This window comes from Nesoenas mayeri (genome assembly GCF_963082525.1).
Source record: "Nesoenas mayeri genome assembly, chromosome: 4".
Lineage (NCBI taxonomy): Eukaryota > Metazoa > Chordata > Aves > Columbiformes > Columbidae > Nesoenas > Nesoenas mayeri.
Window position 1 is genome coordinate 70395790 of NC_137540.1, and position 23776 is coordinate 70419565.

Genomic DNA, 23776 nt, shown 5'->3' on the forward strand with positions numbered 1-23776 from the left:
CTGCTGACCATTCAACTGCAATCATCTCAGAATAATGGTCTTCGGTTTTGATTGCCATGCACTGGCTATCTTTAGTGAGGCACAGCAGCCTCCTCAGTAAGTTTCTTCAGGACTATTTCCTATTTATAGTTGGTAAGCCACTTCTTCCCCTTTCCCCCTCAACCTCTACGTGCTGTTTCCTTTTTGATATTTACTGAAATCGCTGCTGTGTTTGAACAGGAACAGACTGGTAAAGCAGGTAAGGAGTAACTGAGACACGTGACAGATATGCTCGCTGTACAAGATAAGAACGGGTACATATGCTGTAGTTTGACACCAGTAACAAAAATCTCTTCCCTTAACTAGCTCAGAAAGATGTGTTCAACTATGCCACCTAAGAAAGGCAAAATATGTAAGTCACATAACACAACTAAACTCTTGGCAGATTTCAGCCAGAAGAGTTGCATACTTTCTGGAATCAGGAACATCAAAAGAACTTAATATTCAAGAATAACTGAGGATCAAATAGCAAATGCTACCCAAAATTAGCCAACCACGATTTCTCTAAATAAACAGCGAATTCTTAAAGAATCAGCTTTAATGTCTTTGTGGCTGTCAAAGGACCACAGTGTGGATTCACTGCTCTGCACAAAGAGGCAACACCAAGACGCACAAACTCCAAACTATTATTGACAATGCATTTCAAAAAACTTCATAAGCAATTACGAGAGGGAAGCAAAACCAACCAGGATAACCAGAGAAAAGGAAAGCGACAACCACAAAAACCATAGATGGCAAAATAAGCAAAAGAGCAAAATGTTTCCGTGGATCATGCAAAATGTACTTGGTACTACAAAAAATCCAAATTGTATGAAGATTTGTTTTCCAAACGGTAATTCAGCTTTCCTTTGGATGCATCATTAAAAAGTAGGATGATACAATAAAACAGTCGTTCCTGCAATCAGGATATGCTATTCTGCTCAGTTTGGTACATGTATCATCTAAGCGTGATGAGACAGATGGGAAGCTCCACCAACTGCTTAATCAGCAGCCTAAAGGCTTCTGACAAGGAATTCTGTGTGACATTTGAGAATTATTCTAAGTTTCAATAGGGCAAGGTGTTTATTTAAAACCATTTAATTTGTGACTAAAAGTTTTACCTTCAATTTTGACTGACTTAATACACTGAAATAAAATTCATGTCAAGGGGAATAAACTCAGCCCTAAAAAGATTAACAGATAAACATTAGTAATAAAGGCACGTTAATACATAAAAATAGCTGCTACAGGGCTAAAACATCTTGTTCATGATTGCCAAGTCCCTCTTTGCTACTGTTTTGTTAGTAAGTTGGTGCACATTGCTACTAACCTCAATACCACTTTGTCTTGCTAGTTTTACAGCCGTATTGTAGTAGCCACAGCGTAAAAGATGTTCCACCATCATACGATCCATACGTTTCTTCTTCCACATGTTTGCAGCGGCTGGTTGGTCACTACTGTGTTCTTTCAGATGTTCAATCCTACGTTTGCAGAGTTTCGCACTTTCATCTTCAGCCTGGATTGATTCAACCGCCTAAAATGTAAAAATTAACAGGAATAAATAAGAGCTATACATTTTCAATTTGCTTTTAAAGCAAAATAGAGTAAGAATTGTTTGCAGGCATTCATTACATATTATACAGTTATTCCCAATAGCGTTTCTCCCATTTAGAAAGACAGTGCGCTTGGCAGTGCACAAGTTTCAGTGTGGCTGGTCCAGTTCTGAGATGTTCTTGCATATAAATAAGTTTTGACTATTTTGACCTTAAGAATATATGCAATTTTTTATGCTTAATGTGTAGTTAGTCCTAAAACAGCAACATATAACTTACAGCAGTTGCTGTAAATGTAGAGCTTTGTGAAGGTTTGCATTTATCTGGTCCAAGGAGTTGAAAATAATGAATTTCCACCTCTAACCTATGCATGGCTTCTTCTTCAAGCAGCTGTCCAACTCAATTAGTTCTACTGAGGAGTGATGCAGAGTAAACCAACATTACTTCTGATACACTGGAGCCATTTTAATCAGTCATGCAATAATGAAAATTATATAAACATCTGGCCTCTTGGCACCTTTAATTCAAGGATCTTAGAGTAGTTTTTAAAAAATAATCAGCTTTGTTAGACTGGTATTATTTTACTTAACTCTGCTACTTTTGGATCTACTGTTAGAAGCATTACTTAGGAAAATAAATTTGTCCAGATAAAGGAGAATGATGTTTGGTTTTCCCCTTTTTTTAATTTTTGAACCAAGATACTGGCATGCCCAGTGCAAAACACACACCCCAAAATATCTCCACATTTGGGTTTTTTTTAATTAAAAAACCAAACACTCAGGTCATACTTATTTTCCTTCAACCTTAAAGACAGGTGATCAATTAGTTACTCAGCAAATTTTAGCAGGCTATTTTATTACAGATGTATCACAATTCAAAGCTAGCTGACTCAGGATAAAGCACGTGACAATTGTGGGTCATGCCAGGCTACGGAACACAAGAAAGCCTGCAGTACTTTTATATGCTTACTACGGAAAAAACAAACCCAGAGATGATAGAGGCTTAGTAGCTTTCCCATCTCTAATATATCAGCAGTGATGCAATTTCAGGTTGGGCTGCCTTATTTGTGGTGACTTTAAACTCATTGGCTTGTGTTTGAATAACTGCACAGCTACGGCAACAGGAAAGTCCACACAGATTTGCCAAGGAAGCACAAATCAAAGAAATATGACTTTTGGCTGCCCCCTTCACAGCCCATGCTGGCACAGCTGCCCCCCAGCACTCAAGCTACATAGGCTACAGAGCCAGCCCTGGAAGCAAAGGGTGGTTCTAATTGCTTCTACCATACATGCTCATTTACAGACAGCTTCTGGAAGGATCAATATTTGAAAAGCAAAGTGTAATAAATAAAGACTTGTGCAAGAATAGCATTTGGCCCAATTAAGCCTGGCTCTGAACTGACCCTTGATAAAATTCAAGTACCTAAAACTCTAGTCATTAGCCAAGATCATGTTTTACTAAAACACATGTAAACATGAGTTATTTTTATTACTGAAATCTGAGTTACTTCTGTTACTGAATTTATCTTTATTTTGTAATATATGATGTGGAGATCAGTATTTTGTTTCAGTTATAAACTTGAGTCTTTTCCTATTCAGCAAACACCAGCTCAAGCCAAAACTCACTTTCACATGTTAGATGTCCGCAGTGTTATCAGATGTGAAGGCAACCTCAAGAATTATTCTGAGTACAACTAGGAGAATTCAAGGCAGCCAGGCAAAGGTTGAGCCCCTTCTCATTGCAAACGACTCTCCTTATATGGTTTTGTATCTGGCCTTACACAGCTCTTGCTGTTTTTTTGATCCTTCTAGTGCATTCAGAGAGGCTACAGATCCTTTTCAAAACCCTCTGAGTCAAGACTATCTGGACTTGCCCCACTGGACATTAATCGAACTTGAGGGAACAAGCATATTAAACAGGATATGAAAGGGAAAACACAAAGGCCTCGGTTTCCTCAGGATCAGTTTCAGAACCCAAGAAACCTGCTGTGTTGAAAAACCTCTTTTTAAAAAGTGAGTAAGGTGTTAAATCAAGGAACCATCTAATTCTATTATGGCCATGTCAGCAGTTCATCAGATCCTTGTCTAAACACAGGAGGAGACAGAGATCCCACATGGGTCCAAAGGCCCTAAAGAAAACAATCATTTTGCTCAGGGCAGAGATGACAAAGACAGCTGGAGTTGATGGTTTGGAGCAGAAACAAGACCTTTGTATTTCAGACGACTTCTACTGTTAAACAGATTTTTTTTTTGCCTTTTGTTCTTTCTAAGCAGCTATAAGATTCCCCACAGTCTTTCAGGCAGTCAAAAACAAATGAGCAATTACACTAAAATGGAGCCTTGCACCCAAAACATTCAGCTATGCCTTCAGACACACCCCCGCAGTCAGCAAAGATTTAACAAGTAAATAACTTAGTACTCCACATCATTACTACACACCTACAAGCAAAATCTAACACCTCTTTCAGAAATAGCAGTAATTTCTTTCTGTAAGTAACAGAGAAGTGAAGAAAACATATCGTTCAAGACCTCTAAGTCTCATAAACCAAAGATGAAAATAGCAATTAGATTTATGAAGTTGTCTGCAGATCAGCTTTTCAACACCTAGCTAACCTGTTTAAGCAGAAAACCCCAAATCAGCACACATGACAGTGTTATTTTCATGTTACAAACCTCCAAGGTATTTTGACGCTTCACTTAATATAGTCTCAAGATTTATATCTGTTGGTTATTTCATTTACGTTTTAATGAAATGACTCTGCTACCATTTGTTTTGTCTATTTATTTTTGGAGAAGCGTTGCTCTAAAGGCAGGCGACAGAGCTATTTTCATTTTTCTGCAATATTTGTTTCGAGTAAGTGTTCTGACGGCTCTCAGCATGAGTAATATCCCCATCCAAAATAAGGATGGCTTATACTATATAGTTTGTTTTTAACTCATTCTTCTTAAAAGCTGTGGTAAAAGTATCAAAGTCTGGCTGTATTTCATACAAGCATTCAAGCTTAACAACTAGAAGCAGGTTATCCTGCTAAACTTTGTTTAAAGTGCTTTTAGTAATATTCCCTAGGAACCTTCCCAACTACAGGTTTAATGTTTATAAAAAAAAATGTTCAAGGCTCTATCCAGGACTACTCACACTTTCTTATGCAAAGAAGCTTTAACACCCCATGCAGCTACCCCCACTGGAGTGTAAATATTTTTCAGACTCTTCTACCCGTTTTCCCTCCTCGAGTGATCAATTAAAGCAACCGCACAAACCTTTCCATTAGACAAGCAGGAATTGATACAAATCAATTCATTTTGCTATTTCTTTCCTGTGGGTAGATAAATTCATTTTCAGGACCATAAATACAGTTAAATTTTGCCTCTCAACAGAGTTTTATTATACTTAGTCAGGGAACACCAATTCTTAAGTGCAGCGAAGCAAGACACAGTAAGTTCTGGTGTTTTGCTGTGCAATCTAAGGCCTTTGTTTACAGTGTCAGTAATACCTATATCTTGAAAAGAAAAATTCAAGCAAACAGCATTGAAGAACGTTGTTGAATTTGCGAAGACAAAGCAATCACAAGGTAAAACACCACTTACCTTTCGTTTCAGAACACTGAGTTTTTCAACTACTCCATCCAGGAGACTAACAACTGAATCCACAGCAGGACAACTGCTCAGTGTCTTCTCCAGCTCTGCCACAACCATTGTAACGTGGCTGGTCTCTCGATCGATGTTTTTCTGTGCAGCTCGAAAACGTTTGTTCAGTGTTTCGTATGGCACCTGAGTGAGAAATATCAAGTCATTAGAATTTCTATATTAATAAAGTTAGGTCTTCTAGAGTTTAAAGAGACTGATGATTTTATCTGATGCAGCCAGAACACCTGGGTTCCAGGACACTAGAGGTCATTAACTGAACTTGAGTTCTCATATCAAAGCCCTTATTTAAGTCGTCTCAGCAAGGAGCTAACACACTTCAAAGATTATTAAAAAAACAGTGACAGGAAATACAAGCTGGTAGAGTCTTTTCTGATCCCAATTTCACCGATTCTGCTTTGACTGTATAGCAAGCACAGATGGAAACAGTTCAGGGAGAACAAAGCAAAAAGGAAAGCTACAAGTTAACTACAAATAAGAGATCACCCTTTACAACACAGCTTTAAAGTTTACATTTCTTTCCTTCAGGAGTTATAAAGGAAGAGAAAGTTACCTTTGAGGAAGCATGAATAATCCATACGGGTTACTGAAAAATTTATACGTAGTACACCAATGGTTATTCAGGAAATCTAATGGCTCTCCTACTTACTTAGGCTCAAAAGGACTACTTTTTAATATTAACTCCAGCAGAACTATAATGAACACTAAGAGAAACTCCATGTAAGCCTTATTTTGGTGAAAAAGCCTATACTGTACAACTAGGTTTCTCAGAATCCTCTAGGGCTCCATTCCTTAGCTCAGAGACTGACCAGTCTTGGAGGTCTCCTGTCCTACTTGTCTCATGCCTCCATGGGACAGCCACATCAAAACTGCTACTGGTGGCCATTAAGAAAACATATATAGGAGTAGTTTACAGCCTGCTCAGATTTTAGGGTGTTGAATGATTTGGGGAAAGCTTACAGTGAATATTAAGCTGCTCCTATCATGTTGCTTCCATTAGTGACAGCATGAGCAATTTAGGCAGGAAGTTCTATTACTTCACAGAAACTGGAATTTTGGAACTAAAAACATTCCAGTGTTATACACTTAATTCATTCACATCTTTTATCTTGAAAAAGTCCACAAGAAGTTCTTTCATGTAGCTGTGGTAATCTTGATTGCTTTTCCATTAATCAAAGGCATAATTTAGCTAGCAATCAGATTACACGTATTAAAGGTAAAACAGGAAAAGCAAATCAGTGTTCTGTTTGGTACGTATCACATAGATGTTTGATTACAAATCTTTTAAGTATATCACTTCCAATCAATTACACCAAGATTGCCTCCATTTTCCTTCCTTCTAATCATTTGCATGCAAGAAATTCTCCCCAGGGTCCGCTCTCCTTTCGGGCTCTATTAGGAGAGCAGTTACTACATAACCATTGCATTTCATTAGAGATGCACCGAGAAACAGTTTAGGTTCAGAATAAGGAAGATGAGACAACAGTTTAGGTTCAGAGTAAGGAAGATGAGCCAAAGTACTTGCTTTCCAAGACTTTGTACGATCTACAATAGGTTGGTCTTATTTGTGGTAGAAGTATAACACAAGGATACTCCTGATAAGATATGAAAGGGCTCCTCTTCCTCTCAGAAAGACTAAAATGATCTATTTAATGCTTTCTGGCATCTCAAACCAAGACCTAAACAGGTGACAGAATAAGCCTTTACCACAAGAAGTATCAAGCTAAAACAGTTATTTTCCTTATATATCCTCCCCTAAAATCCCAGCACCACATCCCCCCACAACTCAAACCTCATAAAAGATTACAATTAATAGGCTTCAACACCTAATTGTCTATATAACCATCTTAAGCTCTTATTTCCCTTCTCCATTTCCACAAAATGGTAAAAAGTTTAAAACCCCCATAGACAGAATAGATGTTGGGGGGGAGGGCATTATTTTGACACCTCGTGCTTTTAAACATAGAAGCTTATTTCCAACTCCAAGACTTGATGCCAGATACCACTGACTCAACTTCTTCCCCTTTCTTCCTCCCTGCATTTTTCTTATTTTTCATTGAAAAACGTTTCCGTCAGTTACTTGCATTTACTGAAATTAATTTCTCCAAGCACTTTGCTAATAAGCTTTCTGTACCACACTGAAAAGCTTCAATCAATCACGACTTTCAGAAGCTCCTACTGATTTCAGGTGTCTGTTCGACGCTTTTGTTAAATTTTGAGCAGTCAGTTGCACTGCACACACAGATCTAGTCAGCTTGAAAAGAAACAAACAAAATCTTAGCTTTAATCTCCTTTTCCCCCCAGTTTCTTATCTGCACGCAAGAGCAATAACACTTCCCGTTTCCCATGCTCTGTCTCTGTACCGTGCAAATTTCTGGCACAGTTTGTGTTCATATGACATTTAGAACAATTGGACTTTCAGTTTCAGCTGGCATCATTACACATCGTTTATATTTTGTCTAGGTGCAACAGGTTTTCAAATCTTGTTTTATCCATATTTGTTTTTGCTCCCTCAAAAATGATCTGAATATCCTGTGTGGAAGAGGTTACAAGTTGAACTGTTTTACTATATACTCTGAAAGTAAATACAAATAAATATGGTACACTAAAATTATGTTTAGCAATATAACAAGAAAAATTACTTTAAAGGTACAATGAAATTATTTGCACAACTAAAACTGACAGAAAATACTCTTTACCAGAGTTTTTCATAATTTGCATATTTCTCACTATAGAGCCAGCAGTTTTTAGAGAATACTTGTAAATTGTATCCAGGTACAGCTTTTACCCCAACTTTACAGGACTAGATTCTACAGATGCCAAAAATTTAGAAATTCCAACAGCTATGCCCCTTACCGAGAAAGCATCTTATCTAGACACTGCATCTTGATCCACTGTTTCTTTTGTTGCTCATACAGTTCCTACGCTCCCAAAGAGACTCCATTCCCCACAGAACTCTTCAAGAGTTACAGGCACCCTACCAATAAGTTGTGTGGGTTTTGTTTGTGTGGATTTTGTTATGGGGTTTTTTTGGGGTTGTTTTTTTGGTTTGTTTGGTTTGTGGTTTGGTTGTGTGTGTGGGTGTGTGTGTGTTGTTTTGTAATTCTAGAAATTCTTAATTATGATTTACTTCTATTTTCAGGTACCATGGCGATAAAACAGTGGACACCAGACTTGTTGGACCAAGAGACAGCTGCAAAATTTACATATCATTAGTTGCCACAAGCCTATTGAAGACTTCCAGTTTTTCCTGCTAGTACCATTCTGTGACCAAGCCCAGATTACAGTTATTCTTTAAGAACAAGAGAGGCCAACTGAACTCGGCCTAGGGGAGCATTACCTTCAGGACAAAAAGGATAACCAGCTACTACACTGAAATAAAGCAGGAAGAACCAACTAGAACGTATTCTGTAAAAGCACAATACCAACTTGTCCCACTCATTAGAGCTTAAACCACAATTCAGTTGGCTCATACCATGAGCATACAAGATGATACAAAGGAGAGATGTAAAATGTTAGTGGGCGGCACATTTAAATCCAGTGTCACCAAATAGATTCTGGTTCTTTTGTTCGCCAGCTTCCACAGCTGCAGACACATTATTCAACGTCAGCATGTACTAAACCAGGTCAAACTTAAACCTAATGAAAATGAATTTGAATTAAGTCAGAACAGCCTACACAAGGGGTAAAAAAATTACTATTAATAACATGAGTTTTTCCAAGATTACAATTGTGAAAGTAAGTCTGTTTGACTAGAGGCTTCTGCAAGTGTAGTGTATGACTGTTCACAGGTGCTAAGTACTATCAGAGTGGCAAAGACAACTGAAAAACCTGATCCAGGTATTTAATTTCAGGAGTTGCTTCACTCTGGTTTTAGAAGGCCAGAAAGCTTTGGTGTGCTGTCCCAAACATGCTCCAACAATCTCTAGGTGTGGTGATGACTTAAGAGAGAATCCTTTTGGATGTAAAAGCTTGAACTGGTGGAAGAAGGGGAAGGACTGCCCAGAAGAGCTATGACGTGGCTGTTCGGCTGAGCGGAGCCAGTAGAAAACAGCAGGGCTGAGAATACGAGGGGCAGCTTTTAAGCTTACACTTAGGAGCTCAAGTATGGTGTCAATTCTCTGGCCTTCAGCCCAAACACAGTCCTCTTCCAGCCCATGAATGCCAATAAGGTACCGAGGCAAGACTGACTAGTTCTAAAATCATGAAGTGGCCAAAACTGCTCAAATTGTGTAACTGTAGATAATATTTCTTTAAATAAGACACATCAAATTCAGCTTGAAATACCCCTAAATAAAGTGACATTATCTACTAAACATATTTCCACAAAAATAAATTTTTCAATAAGCCATTCAGTTACTAAGAGATACCACTTTCTTGATTTTTCTGAATACATATTCAAACTAGGAAAGAAAAGCAAGTATTAAATGCTTGTATATATGGTACCCTGATGATTAGCAAACTATCTATTATACTTCAAGTGTTTATTATGTCTGTAAAAAATATTTAAAGAAATATAAATAATAACAAGTTAAACCAGTCAATCCTCTACACAGCATCCCACAATGCACATCTACCTTTGTTTTTACATTCATTAGCATTTTAATAAGGCTCTTAATTTTTCTTTTAAGTTTTTCCCAAATGTACCTACATGCACACACTTGGTACTCCATCCATAAAGTGAATATAGAGAAACAGACTGCTCATAAGTACTCTCAGCCCATGCTTCTCTTTTCTCTACAGGCTCAGAGAACACTGGCTTTAAGAAACATGCCATGAGAACATACCATCTATAGCCTTTAAGAATATAGAAAGGGAGAGCAGAATGGAAATTATTTTCCTCTCATAGAAGTTCATTAATTATAGTGATCAAAGCTTAAAAAGCTCTGCTACCTCAATGGTATTTATGGTGGTGGGAGTCAGACAACTTGACTGGACTTCTCATGCTGGTTTTAGTACCTCGAGTTCCACTAAGCAGATTAATGGCATCTCGAGAACAGGGCAATATTTTAACCTCCACACACACTCACAGCTTCCAGGACAGACACAGTCACTCATTAAACACCTGGTGTTTCCAAACAAAGTGAAGACATACACTGCTGAGGGGCTCCCTGCTTGGGAGAAAGTATAAGATAACAAAAGAAATACAAACTGTGGCAAGATCTTCTTTGCAGAGGTGTTCTAGTCCTCCAGACATGGAGGAAAAGCATTCTGAGTCACACCTAGAAATCCAGCACTCGTTACCATTATGGCTAACATATATATCCAGTTTATTCAACTAGAGTTCAAATTAATAAGCAACTGTAATTATAAGGGCTTTATAGACAGATGAACAGCATAAGGAAGATGAAGAAAAGCATCTATAGATGCTCATCTATAGAATTGAGTTTGTGACCTAACAACAAAGGACAAGAGAAAGTCTCAGTTTTAAATGCCTTCTTTGTATTTATTGGTAAGTTCTCCTCCTAAGCCTTCCTGATTGTACATGAGCAACGGAGCCTGGGGAGAGAGGTATTATTATACAAGAAGTCTAAATCAAGCTGAAGATATACAGGTACATGGGACCGAAGGGAGGGAGCTCACCAATGATGCTATCAAGCTGTTGTGACCTCTGAAACGTCATGGTGAGCTAGGAAAGTCCTCAGTGAACAAAAAGGGCAAGTTTCTTGCCTCTCTTCCAAAAAGAGAAGCTGGAAGATCATGGAAACTACAGGCTGGTATGCCTCATCTTGGTTCTTGGGAAAGTTACAGGGGAAGAATCAAAAAAAACCCAAACAAATAAAGTCAGATGGAAGCCATTTCCAAGCTCATAAAGTTGACTGGGAATAGTCAGCCTAAATCTGCCATAAGGAAATCAAGCTTGACAATACTGTTTGCTTTCAGTGATGAAATGACTACCTCTGAATGAGAGGAGCGCACCAGTAGTCTTTCATGCTAAGTTTCATGCAGCTTTTGACATGGTCTCTTGCACTGTCTTTGCAGCCAAACTGGGGAGATTTGGACTGAATGACTGGAATACAACAGAGGTTATGGACTGACTGGACAGCCAGGCTCAAAGAATAACAGTGGCTCAAAAGCTAGTTAAGGCCAATTACAAGTACTGCTTGACTCCTGAGGAATGTTATCAGCTCCAACATGCACATCTTCAACCATCTGCACCATGGAACAGAACACACAATCAGCTCACATAGGACATCAAACTGGTGGAGTGCTTGATAATGCAGGGTGGCAGAGCTGCCCTCCAGAAGAAATGACAAGCTGGAGAAAACATACCAAGAACTTTCTGAAATTAGATCAAGGTAAAAACCAGAGCCCTGTACCTGGCACAAAACCATCCCATCCATTAGGAAAGGCTGTGGAATAACTGGCTAGGGCCACTTCTGAAAAAGAAGATGTAGAGGTTCTGATGGAGAGCAGGTCAGACATGAATCAGCAACAGACTCCTGCAGTAAAGAAAATTAACCGCATAACAGGCCACATTACCAAGACCAAAGGCAGCAGGTTGAGAGGAGTGATTATTCTCTATGCTCAGCACTCATGCAGATTCATCTGGAATACAGAGCCTGGTTTTCAGGCCACCCCCCCACCAAAGAAGAGATGTTGACAGACTGGAAAGAGTCCAGAAAGCTGCCACCATGATGGTCAGCTTGTTAGAGGATACAAAATCCAAAGAGAGACTGAGAGGGACAGGCTTGTTTCACTTGAAGGCTACAGGGAGCTTGGAATAGCACAATCTGATTTAAGTCTTCTGCTGCCTAAAGGTGAAGGTCATAGATAAGAGCTAGCCAGACTTTTCCTCAGAGTTACAGAGCAAGAAGGAGGCAGAGTCAACAAATGGCAGCAAAGAAAATTCCAGCTGGACATAAGGAAAAAAATATTTTAACCAGGAGAGTCAGTAAGCACAGAAACAGCAGCCCAGAAAGGTGGTAGGATGTGCACCCTTGGAAGCTTTAAGAACTATGCAGGACTCTGAGAAAATAAAATTAGCTCTGAAGTTAGCCCAGACTTGAGCAGAAGCCTGAACTACACTGTTTGCAGAGGCCCATTCCTACCTTACTTTTATGAACTGATCTAGAAAGAGACTGGATCACAGATTCCCATTGCTAATTTGGACATCAAATTCACCTCTACATGAAGATATGAATAGCCATACCAAGTAAGGCAAGAAGTCCCTCCTTTGTCACTATCCTTTCTCTGACAATAGCCATAAATGCATGGCACTTGGAAAAAAAAAAAAAAAAAGGCAAGAAAATAAAGTTACTAATCCCAAAAAGTCTCTTTGGGCTTCTTGAGCCAGAGGTGGGAGTTTTATAGTAGAAACACCACAGGGTGTTTCTCATCCGCGAACTCTGCTGGTAGTTGTTGACCTGTAGAATTTTAGTGCTGCAACATCCCATGGAGAGACATTTCACAGCCTCACACACTGGGTCCAGGAACACTCCTTGGTTTTGACTCATCAACTACCAGCCTTATTTGAAACCCTTTTGTTCTTCTTTTGGAAGAAAAAAAGAAATATTCACTCTTTTCTATGCCGCTGCTGTCTCTTGAGATTGAAGAGGCTCTTTCTAAACCATTCTTTGAAGACAGATTCCATATGGTTCTTGCCCTATTGTAGATGTTTTCCAGTTCTATTACATCCTTTTTCAGGATGAGAGAAGAAAATAAGAGTAACTTGCACTACTTGAAAGAAGAAAAATCATGGATTTTCATTGCTACATAATGAGTTCTCCATTCTTCCCTTTCCCAACACTCTTGTGGTCAGTTTGTCAACATTAACCTGATCATTACTTTAAAACATTCACTATAACCCCAAGATCTCACTGAGCAATGATGATCATTTGACACTCAGTTATTGTGTTTATCAGATTAGGATTGTTTTTCTTTCCACCATACCTAAAAACTGCATCACACTACACTCATCTACACTAAATTTCAAACTTCATCTACTATTTTAATACTGATCCAATCTCTTATAATTCCTCTCTAACCACTTCACACTCGGGTTGTATCTGTACTACCTCAATTGTCTTTATACCATCAAGGAATCCCCTCAGCACTCACTCTTTCTTCCAGGCTATTCAAACAGCTGAGTATCAGCATTAGTGGCAGAGACACCAGCAGAACCCTAATGCCACCGTTCTTCCGTTACAGAGCTTGGCTACTAAATCTTGATGCTTGTTTCTTATCTTTCCCAGTTACCTATCCACATAAGGAATTTTGCTTTCTTCTTTTCAAGAGAACCTGGTAAGGCATATTTCAAAAAAAATATTCAGAAAATATCAACTAAATCCATCACCACTTTTCTTTTATTTTTAAAAAAATAACAGTCCAGTATCTTTGCATGGCATGACATTACTTTTTAAACGTGATATTAACTGATGTACATTATTCCATGTTTGATTAGTCACGATAGTATTTCTGCATCAATAAGCCATTGGTTGGAAGGGAAAAATAAATTACATCTATTAAGAATATCACTCAAATGTTACTTAAGAAAATAGAAGCACCGAAACGAAGTCTTCTACTTTGTCTTTCTTCCACAGCTGTCAAAAAAAAAAATCCTCAGACTACTTCAGGAAAAATGTATTTACCAGAGAATTTATGGGAGGGCTGGATACAGGAAAAAGGGATTTTCCCTAAGCCAAGTAAGCTTATTTATAAAAAAATGTTATATCCTGCATTTCTTCTTCTTTAGAGGTGTAGGATGTCAAGCCAAAGTGGCTACTGTGTGAAGCTTCCGTTACCAGCCTGATGCTGCCCACAAGTTTTTCTATCTGGTACACAGGAATACCAAAACACTGAATTGCACGTGTTTCTTTCAAAATTAAAGTTTTGTGAAAAATTTTAGCCATTTTCCTCCCACAAGTATTTAGCCTCCCACTAGACCTTTAGCACACCAATTCTCAATCTGATCTGGTCACATCCTACAACACAGGCTGGATTCCTTCTTCACTTATGCAGATTCAAGCTGAAAGAATTCCAAATGCAAATGGAAACTAAAACCCAATTTCTTTCAGACCACAATATAAATCAAAAAGAGCTTCTACCCCACAGTACACTGCATATAGAAAACCAGTTGAGATGCAGCAGAAAGGAATAGAAAGTAAAACGCAGTTTGTATAGCTACCATTTGGTTATTGGAAATTATAGGGTAAGAGTGATACCTCAAAAATGTCATTGCAATTGAAGGAAGAATTACTTGGTGGTGCAGGTAAGACTATAATCATTGCCCAGCTTCCTGTTAATAGGAATTGTCAAAGGTTCATTTTCTAAAAACTGATTTTCACAGAAAACTGTAATGACAACAGAAACAGCTATCTTTTACACAGGTTTGCAATTCTGTTAAAGAACATCAGATTTCATCTGTTGTTTAGGAGAAAGAAGTTAATCAGGTCTAACTTCACAGAAGTACCAACTCATATGCTGGGGAGTTTTAACTACGTATCCTGACTTTAGTGATGTCTGTGTGAATCATCCATCTTTGAAGTTACAGTCTGATAGCTGAAAACAACTCCTTGCCACAAAGTGCAGACTTTTAAAACCACAAATACCTACATTGTGTGTGTTTTCAAGAGAACTGAATCATGGGCAGGAGGGAATTCGGAATGCAGCTGAAAAGATTTTTTTTAAATCCATGAAGTCAGTTAATTAGTGAGAAAAACAAAACAAAACAACTTTCAAGAAAAATAAGAGTCCTACCAGATTAGGTGGGGGGAACCATTACAGAACTATGCTCTCCTTTCAAGGGTCAGAAAAATGTTGTGCTTCCTCTCCTCAACTGTTTTAGCTTATAACACCTGAAAAGCACCAGAGATTTATGTGAATCTACAGGTCTCCAAGATGATTCAGTTGAAGACTTTCTGACGTATAAATAAGCTTTTTCAAACACTGTATATTGTGCTACTATATGAAATTAAGCCTAGCCACAGATGGGTAGGGAAAAGAAAGTGAGAAGTGCAACAATGAAACTGTCTTTCAAAAAAAAAAAGAAGCAAAGACAAGCGAGCTCTACTTTAAGCAAGAGGAAAGAAGAACTACAAGAATATGGAAGGAAAACTAAGCATCTCCGAAGTAGTTCTAATAAACAAACAGCGTCAAGAGAAATGGTAAATGCAGGGAGAAACACCTTTGAGCATTAAGCTGTTTCCTTGAGACTAAATTAGATTACCATGCTCACCTTCAACAAAACAGGAGAGAACATCAATTATACGTGATGCTGTTTGAAAAATGAGGCAGAGTACAAGAAGCTACTGCAAATTTTCCCTCAAACTAATGACAATTAGGCTTTTCTATGCAGAATTACTGAAATTCTGTATTTTATACACCTTATTTCACCTCTGTAACACTTGGATTATTTCAGAATTGAGTCAGCATCATTATTTGTCACTGAACTCATCCAAAATGTAAATTATATCACTACTTATTCACAGAATGAATTCTTCTGATGTGTAGCTCTTACCAATCCATTGAAATAGCAATATTTTCCTTGTGATGGGCAAAAACAGAGGAGAAAGCTAAAAGAAAGGAGAAGCAGTATATTTCAGGAATGACAGGCTCAGAATAATGGCTAGATTTAGGTTTAATTAGGTACAAGTCTAAATATAAACTCTTGAAGAGCTACAGGTCAAAACAGAAAAAATTATTTCGTGAGTCTAAATGCAGTTACATTTGGATTAAAAAAAAATAGTTCATTTTAAAAACAGTTTTCAGTGTTTTTGAAGTGTAAAGCCTTGTAGTTTTCCTTGTTTAAAAATGTGTCAGTTTTACAACTCAAGAAGACACCTGCAATATTCTAGAGCAGCTATATCTAGAAAGAAAATATCATTATAACATTAAAAGCTGCTGCTTCCATACAGGAGAGAATTAGCAGCGCAAATTCTTGAACTATCTACCTGCTACACACATACTTACTCAACAGAAGCAATTATAATCCTTCAAAATATTATCCTTTCACACAAACTGCTAGTAACATATTACTGAATACATGATGAACTTCTGAATAAGGCTTCCAGCAACAAAAGTGCTTTATAAAGCCATTTTACAGTTATATAAAACTGTCTTGCATCCTTATGTAAGCAAATTGACAGCCATTTTGGAGTCCTGTCTAGAGCCACACTGGGGACACATCAGAGACCAGTTACTTCCACTACACTTGTTGAGAGCTACCATCTTGGGCTTATGCCTCAAAATAAGCTTCTTTGCTTTCCTCCTTTTAGTAGAAATATTTGAGTATCAATAGAAACCTAAGCATTCCCCCCTGTCTGAAGAAGTTGCTAAACTAAGGTCACACAGCAGGTTTGTGTCCTGAGCATGTCCCTTCATTTGATCCCTTTTTCTTCTCCAAATATTTGTTCATTTTAATCACAATATCACCTCTCTAAATAAAACTGTATGTTTGCACAGTCCAGGCAGCACGATAGTGGCTGGAGCCTTCAGGCTAGAGATCCCATTTCCAATCAGATTGCTCCCAAAATGACCTATTCCAGCTGCAGTGACAGCATTTCTTCTAAGACAAATCATTAAGAATTATTGATTCAGCAGACCTATATCAGAATATATGAATGACCAAAGTCCAACTCATGCTATATTAGCTCTTTTACTTTAGCTCTCACTAGTTTACAACTCAAAGGAATCCACAGAGCACTCAAACAGCTGAGGAGAACCACAAGTGGGTTGTGAAGCAGTTAAATTACCAGCTATCATAATAAAGATATCCTAACAAAAACTCAATTTATTTAAATAAGCAACAATGTGTTATAAGTAATCAAGTAATACAGTGTATTTCACATTCTGGGTTAGCAAATACTTCCTATAGAGTGTATTAATATCTTCAGGCTTTAAGTTACAGAAGGCCAAGCATACCATGAAAGCAGTTTCTTAAGCTCACAAGGACAGATGGATTCTGCCAGCGTGCCCTTACAGCAAACATCCATCTGCCACAATAGTACCTTCCTAAATCTATGGGCCCAAAAGCTGCACTATTATACTGATTAATATCATAACTATTCAACTGAAAGACTGTGGGAGGCAGTTTAGAGAGACAAGGAAAATTGACACTGAGTGGTCCATAACATCCAGTAAGAGCTCCATTCCTATTCCACCAAATTCCACCCCCTCTTATTAGGATATCTAGCAAATGCTCAAAGCTCATCTTTACTCCACTTTCCCAGCTCTTCCAAAACATGCACTATGCAACAAAGCAAACATTTCACAGATATTCTTGGTTTACGTCTTCATTTAAAGACTCCAACGTGTTGCTAGCATAAAAACATGTTCTTTCTATACCAGAAAACTTACACAAACCAAACTCACATCATCACAGGGCACTGTCCTGTGAAAACACTACAAATCAAGTATGTTGCAACTGTGGATTGCAACATCAGATAAGCATTCACTTCAAAGACACTGTAACAGGAGGTCTTCTGTAAAGTGTTTGAGAGCATGTTGTTTTTGAAATATTTTCCTACCGACACAATGGAGTACCAATAATCAAGCAAGATCTCTAGCTCATGGCCACACTGTTACTTATTGCCTTTTACCATGTTTTCTTCCTTCATTAATCACTTTAAAGTGTGTTTTACAGGGAGTGGGCAGGAGTGCCAAAGAGACCAATTCCCACAGGACCTAACTCCTACTTTAGCTGCTTTCCAAAGTCAAACTTCTTCTCAAGTCCCACAGCATCAGATTTTTCTCAGAAGTCAGTGGCACGCAGAGCACAGTGCTGAACAGCAGCAGAAGAGATGCCACACTTGTTTGGTGACACACACGTGTCAAAACAGGAAGCGCATTATTCAGCAACACACAAATGCGTGGTATGGACATTCAACACACAGTGAGTCAGAGCACCCAGCTTGAAGATGGATCTGACGTAGGAGCTGTTACTAATATCCATGTTTAGCTTCTACTTGAAAAGCACTTACAAATCAGGTAACAATCTAGAAGTACCAAACAGACTTTTTTTTTGTACAGTGATGTACTGACAGTGCATCAGATGTTACAAGTTCTGTTACTTCTGTCCTTCACAAGTTCTGCCCAAACCACTTGCACTGAACAACTTTTGCTGCTATATGTTCAAAGTTTTGACAAAAGTCCTCTGTGGCTCATCATTTCGAAGTACAAAGCTACGTTCAAAACAAACAACTCATAGTGAAGCTTATAATCAGGAGAAAAAAAAACAACACAGTATAACCAACTATGCAAAAAAAATGAATCTTGCATCTTTTCTGCTTCAGTGGGAAAAGAAGTTGACCTGAAATGTTTGACGTCTTCATCAGCAACCTAGATGATGGGTCAGAGTGCACCTCCAAAGTTTGCAGATGATACAGAACTGGGAGGAGTTGTTAATATGCCAGATGGTTGTGTTGCCATTCACCGGGACCTCAATAGGCTGGAGAAATGGGCAAACAAGAAACTCATTAAATTCAAGGGGAAATGCCAAGTCCTACTCTTTGGAAGGAACAAGCATATGCCCCAGTATAATGCTGGAGACCAACAGCCTGGAAAGCAGCTTCACAGAAGAGAACTTGGGGGTCCTGGTGGATGAGTTGCCCATGAGACAGCCATGTGCCCTTGCAGCAAAGGCCAACAACACCAAAAACATTCCCAGCGGGTCAAGGAAGGTGGTGACCCTGCCCCTCTGCTCAGCACAAGTTAGACTCATCCCAAGCGCTATATCCAGTTCTGGGCCTCCAGCACAAGAGACATGGACATACTGGAGTGAGTACAGCAAAAGGCCACAGAGATTACTAACAGACTGGAGCAGGTGATGAAACACTGGCCCAGATTGCCCAGAGATGCCCCATCCCTGGAGACATCCCAGGCCAGGCTGGACAGGGCTCTGAACAACCTGATCTCGTTGAAGATGTCCCTGCTCATGGCAGGAGCTGGACTAGATGACCTTTGAAGGTCCCTTCCAATTCAAACCAGTCTTTGATTCTATGAAATGACATATGAAGAGAGGCTGAGGGAGCTGGAAATGCCTCACCTTGAGAAAAAAGGCTTGGGGAAGGTCCTATCAATGGGTATAAATACCTGATGGGGTGAGTAAAGAATGTGGAGCCAGACTACTCTCAGAAGTGCCCAGTGAAAGGACAATAGGCAACGGGCACAAATTCAAATACAGAAAATTCCATGTAAACAAAAGATGTTTTTTTGGTTTATACCATAACAGCGGCCAAACACTAGAACAGTTTTGCCTAGAAAGGCTGGAATCTCCATCTTGGGGATAATCACGAACAGTGTGAACATGGTCCTGAGCAACCTGCTCCAGTTGACCCTGCTCTGAGGGGATGCTGTCGGACTGGACTGTCTCCAGAGGTCCTCTCTGACCTCAGCTGGTCGCCATTCCATGGACTCAGCACATACACTTCATAAAATCCTAGTCTCCTATCTATTCTGCTCTTTAACAACCACATAAACATGGTATTTCCATGAGAAATTAGTAACTTGCTACATCTGCTGCCAATATTTCTCCTGACATAGCTGCCAACAGAAGAAGCCAAACAGCAGCTCTGAGAAGGTGCTCAAGTATTCAGTGCTTCTACAGCTCTCCTTTTCAGCAGCTATTTTTTAAAGCAGTTGCAGCTCAGCTAACCCCAAACTGTTACCAATTAAGAGCCGAGATAATAACATTTTCACAAGTGATCACCTCTGCTTTCAGGTCTTACATCTTCCAGTTTTAGGGTCTTAGTCCATATAGTTTCCTTATTTAATCTAAAAATTATTCACACTTCCAAAGATATCAATAAATCATCTAGTTTCCTGTCATCAGTTGTTTATTAGCATTTCAGCAAAGAACTATGATAACAATGCTCGTATTCATCCATTTTTAAATTGCCAGCTTTCATGTAGCATGCTCTCAGATGAGACTAGCATAATTCTCTACCAGTAGGCTTAAAAGAAGAAAAAAATTCCACAGCACTTTAGAGGAAGAATAGCTGGCAACCTTCTTGTCCTTGACAAGGGAAAAGGGACTGGAGTGGGGGGGAATGTTCAAGTATTATTTTGTAGCTTCCCTAGATTCAGCTGAAGAAGTATATTTACTTCCCCTGAGCCAAGCTGTTGAAGAATGGCTGAAGCGTTTCCAGTCCTGCAACCACAATTCAGCTATGGAAAAGGGATTTCCCTTTGCAGTTTAAGCACTCTTTCAGATGAAAAGCACTCTATGGAACATACTGTAAACGCAGAGCTATTACACAACTGTTATCTAGTGATGTTGGCATGAGGAAACAGGAAGGATATAAACACAAATCTACAATCTTCTATATTTTACTCCCATCAGGGAAAATCACCGGTGTCCAGAGCTCCAAGACAAATATCTGAGCTACTGTGTTGGTGGACAAAATTAAAAAAGTACAAGTGATGTGCATTAACCTCACAGTGTTTGAATAAACTGGAAGTGAAAATTCACAGAGGATCAGTCCCACAGAAACTTTTAGGCTTCTGCCTCCTAATGAGCAAAATAGGATTTGTATCAATTTACTTTGGTAGACTTGAGCCTTAGCGTTCATTTCTCCCTGCTGCTTTTTCACTTCCACCACTAAAATGTTTCGATATATGACTCATAGTTAAGAACATTTAAGAGGATACATTCAAAAGATTTGAGAAGACACTGTTCTGGCAGGTTTTTTTAAACAATGAAAAATGCTATTAAAGATTACAGAAACAAACCAGAAGTTGAATGGGTGCTGGGATGAATCAATAAACATCACCTTTGCTAGGAAATTAAGAATTCCAGTGCAAGGATGTCTCGCCCTCTTACTATTTAGCTTCCCAACTTTACAAACAGCATTCCATTCTCTTATGTATATTTTTGTTGAGATTTTTCAGGGAAAAAAGAATGCTTGTGGAAATAAAACATTAGTCCAAAATATTATCTACCTTTTAAATGGTTGGCACTTTGACAATCAGTCCTAAGTCATAAGCAGCAAAACAAAAACTCACTGATCCTCACTGCCAGTAATTTCTTCAGGAATGTAACAAGCAAAGCTGCGATAACAACTGGAACGCATCTAAAATGCAGTCTTAAAATGACTATCTTAAGTTTAAATGCCTTCACGTTGCTCTGGCTGTGGAAAGTGCTAGAGCACTCTTTACAGTTATTTTAAAGTTTAAGCCTGATGCTGTCAGCTTTAAAGTACCTCAGGATGCAGGTTGGAGTACATGACCTTTGAAGGTCCTCTCCAACCCAAACTATTCCATGACAGAAATAAACAACAGAATCAACACTTTGTCCTTCTGCTTCTTAGAACTAAGCAGAATGAAGCTAAAAGAGTGAGAAGGAGGACGTGCACAAGAAGAACATGGCTAGAAAGCCTGCAGAACAAGCACTCAAAAGAGCACACATCACACAGTGTGTTAAAGTGCCACATAATCTCAGCACAAAGTTTACTTTGCATAAACACCTTCTATAGATGAAAAAAATTTTGATACACTGACATGAGAGATGTTTAAATAAGCATTTTGCAATAGGGATCCTTCTCCTAGCTCCTTTCCAGTCATTGCTGTTAATGTGGTAGACCTACTGTATATACAACACAAGACTTCAAACAAAGGTTTCCATTGATTCCTATAAGCATCATCCTTCCAGTTCAACAGTTCTCGGAGGCGATGACCTTACCGCTCAGTACCGAGTCCTTCATTTGCTTTTCAATACCATAAGTCGAAGACCAGCCATGCTGTCTTGGGAAACTACCATCCTTCAGATGGACCCAGTACCTCAACCAGCACTCTGTTCTCTTAACAAACCGTAAGTATCTCGCTTATTTACCTCTACGGGCCTCCAGCTTTTTCCAATATATTTGTCCTTTTTTATATATACATATTTAAGCTCATCTCCATCTTCAGGGGACCAAGCAGTCAGGGAACCATATTCTGCTACCACCTCCACTCCCTCCCCTTTAACACGTCTCCTAACAACGCCACGTAGATCGAACTGATCATCTGGAACGAGCATTTCCAGCATCCCTGGGTGATCCCGAGCCCCCGTCCGTGCACCCCAAGCCCTCTCCCCGGCCTGACCCCGTCCGAGCCCTCTCCCCTCCTCACACTCCCCTCCGACCACAGCTTCTACTCGCCACAAGGATCCGACTCCTCCCCTCCCAGCTCCTCCAGCTCTCGGCGACCCTTTTTTTGTGTGTCCCTGGCGCGGCCCACGGCGCCTCCCCCTTCACCTCAGGGCACGGGGGAGCAGCCGATTCCAGGCACGTCCCTCGGGCTCCGCGGAGGGGGAGGGGAAGCGGCCACCAGCCGAGACGGCAAGCGGAGCCAAACGGGAACGGGCGGGCAAGTGTGTGGTGGGGATCTCTCCCCTCCCCACCCCCGCCCCGCTACCCCCGGGGCTCCTGAGGCGGGGAGCGGGAAGGAAGGGGTCCCTCATCCTCCCCCTCAGCGCTGCTCCGGCGGGGACGGCAGCGGCTTCAGCCCTCTCCTCCGTGCTGGGGGGGAGGAGGGGGAGGCTCGGCACCCACCTTGAGAGTGGGATACTCCTGCACCTTCAAAGTCATTGAGAGCTGAGCAGCTGATTCCTGCACCGCCATCTTGGATTGGGCACCAACCTCCTCCCTCCCCCGCCCGCCCTCCCTCACCCGGACCGGAGGGAGCTACCTACAGCGCGCGCGGCATGACGGGCAATAGGGCCCCTCCTCCGCCCCATCCCTCATGGAGACGGGACGAACCAACGCCGCTCGCTCCTACCCACAGCCCGCCCCCCCCCCCGCGTCGCCGTGGTACGCTCCACGGGACGGTGGTGGTGGCGGAAGAGCGACAGCGGGGCGAGAGGTGCCAGCCAATGGAGGCCTCCCTTTCGCACGCTCCGCTTGCTGCGCGTTGGCACCGCCTTAGAGCTTGAGGAGCCGCGTGTGATTGGGCAGCGGTTTGGAGATGGGCGGGGCCACCTGGGTGCGCGGACAAATCAAGCAGAATGACGGCTCGAGGTAGGCGGGATTTTTTGGGGGATGATGGACATCCAAGCCACCCAGTCACGATAGAGAGGGCTTTCCCCTTGCCCAGTCAGAATCTCCACTAGAGCTTAGTAGGTGGGCCCTAAAAGTAAATTTTGATGGTGACTTAAACCGGCCGTTTTAACACCCCCCTAGGTGTCCGGTAAGGGGGGGGCGGGACGAAGGGCGGAGCCCGGGGAAGGCAGTGCGGAGCGCTCTTTGATGGACAGGTTGTCCAGCCAGCGCTGTTGCGCCACTCTGCTGACGGGCAGACACTTGAGCGAATGGGTGTCGCGCCGGGAGAGGGCGGGCGGGGCAGCGGTGGCCGGCGGCCTGGCGTGTGGCTGTGTGTGTATTGGCCGGGGAGGGGAGGGGGCCGCCCATACTAAGTTCAGTGGGGAGGAGAGAGCGAGTGAGAGTCAGTGAGGCGGAGGCGGCGGGAAGAGGTTTAAATAGCGGAGACAGCGTGAGTCCCCTTCCCCTCGGCTTCCTCTCCCTGGCGCCGGGCCGCCCTCCTGCGCTCCGCCGCTCTCCCTCAGCCGGGGCAGGCGGAGGTGCCCGGCGCGGTTTCCCTTCCCCAGCCCGCCGTGGAGCTGCCTGCGCTCGCCGCCCAGCCGCGGAGGGG

The 23776-nt window shown here is 40.8% G+C and overlaps 1 protein-coding gene across 3 annotated transcripts in view; it reads right to left on the reverse strand.

Moving 5' to 3' along the window:
- MAEA (macrophage erythroblast attacher, E3 ubiquitin ligase) overlaps positions 1 to 22826 on the reverse strand; it is a 53179-nt gene extending 30353 nt beyond the window's left edge. For 2 of the 3 annotated variants that reach the window (XM_080344262.1, XM_080344264.1), the window contains exons 1-3: positions 22681 to 22765; positions 5156 to 5338; positions 1349 to 1552 (exon numbers count right to left, since the gene is read on the reverse strand). In XM_080344262.1, coding sequence (XP_080200388.1) covers positions 1349 to 1552; positions 5156 to 5338; positions 22681 to 22749 — 456 coding nt within the window. In that variant the 5' untranslated portion in view covers positions 22750 to 22765. Of the gene's footprint in view, positions 1 to 1348; positions 1553 to 5155; positions 5339 to 22680; positions 22766 to 22820 lie in introns of those variants that run through there. The other variant, XM_080344263.1, reaches the window with a different exon arrangement.
- Positions 22827 to 23776: the final 950 nt, after the last annotated feature.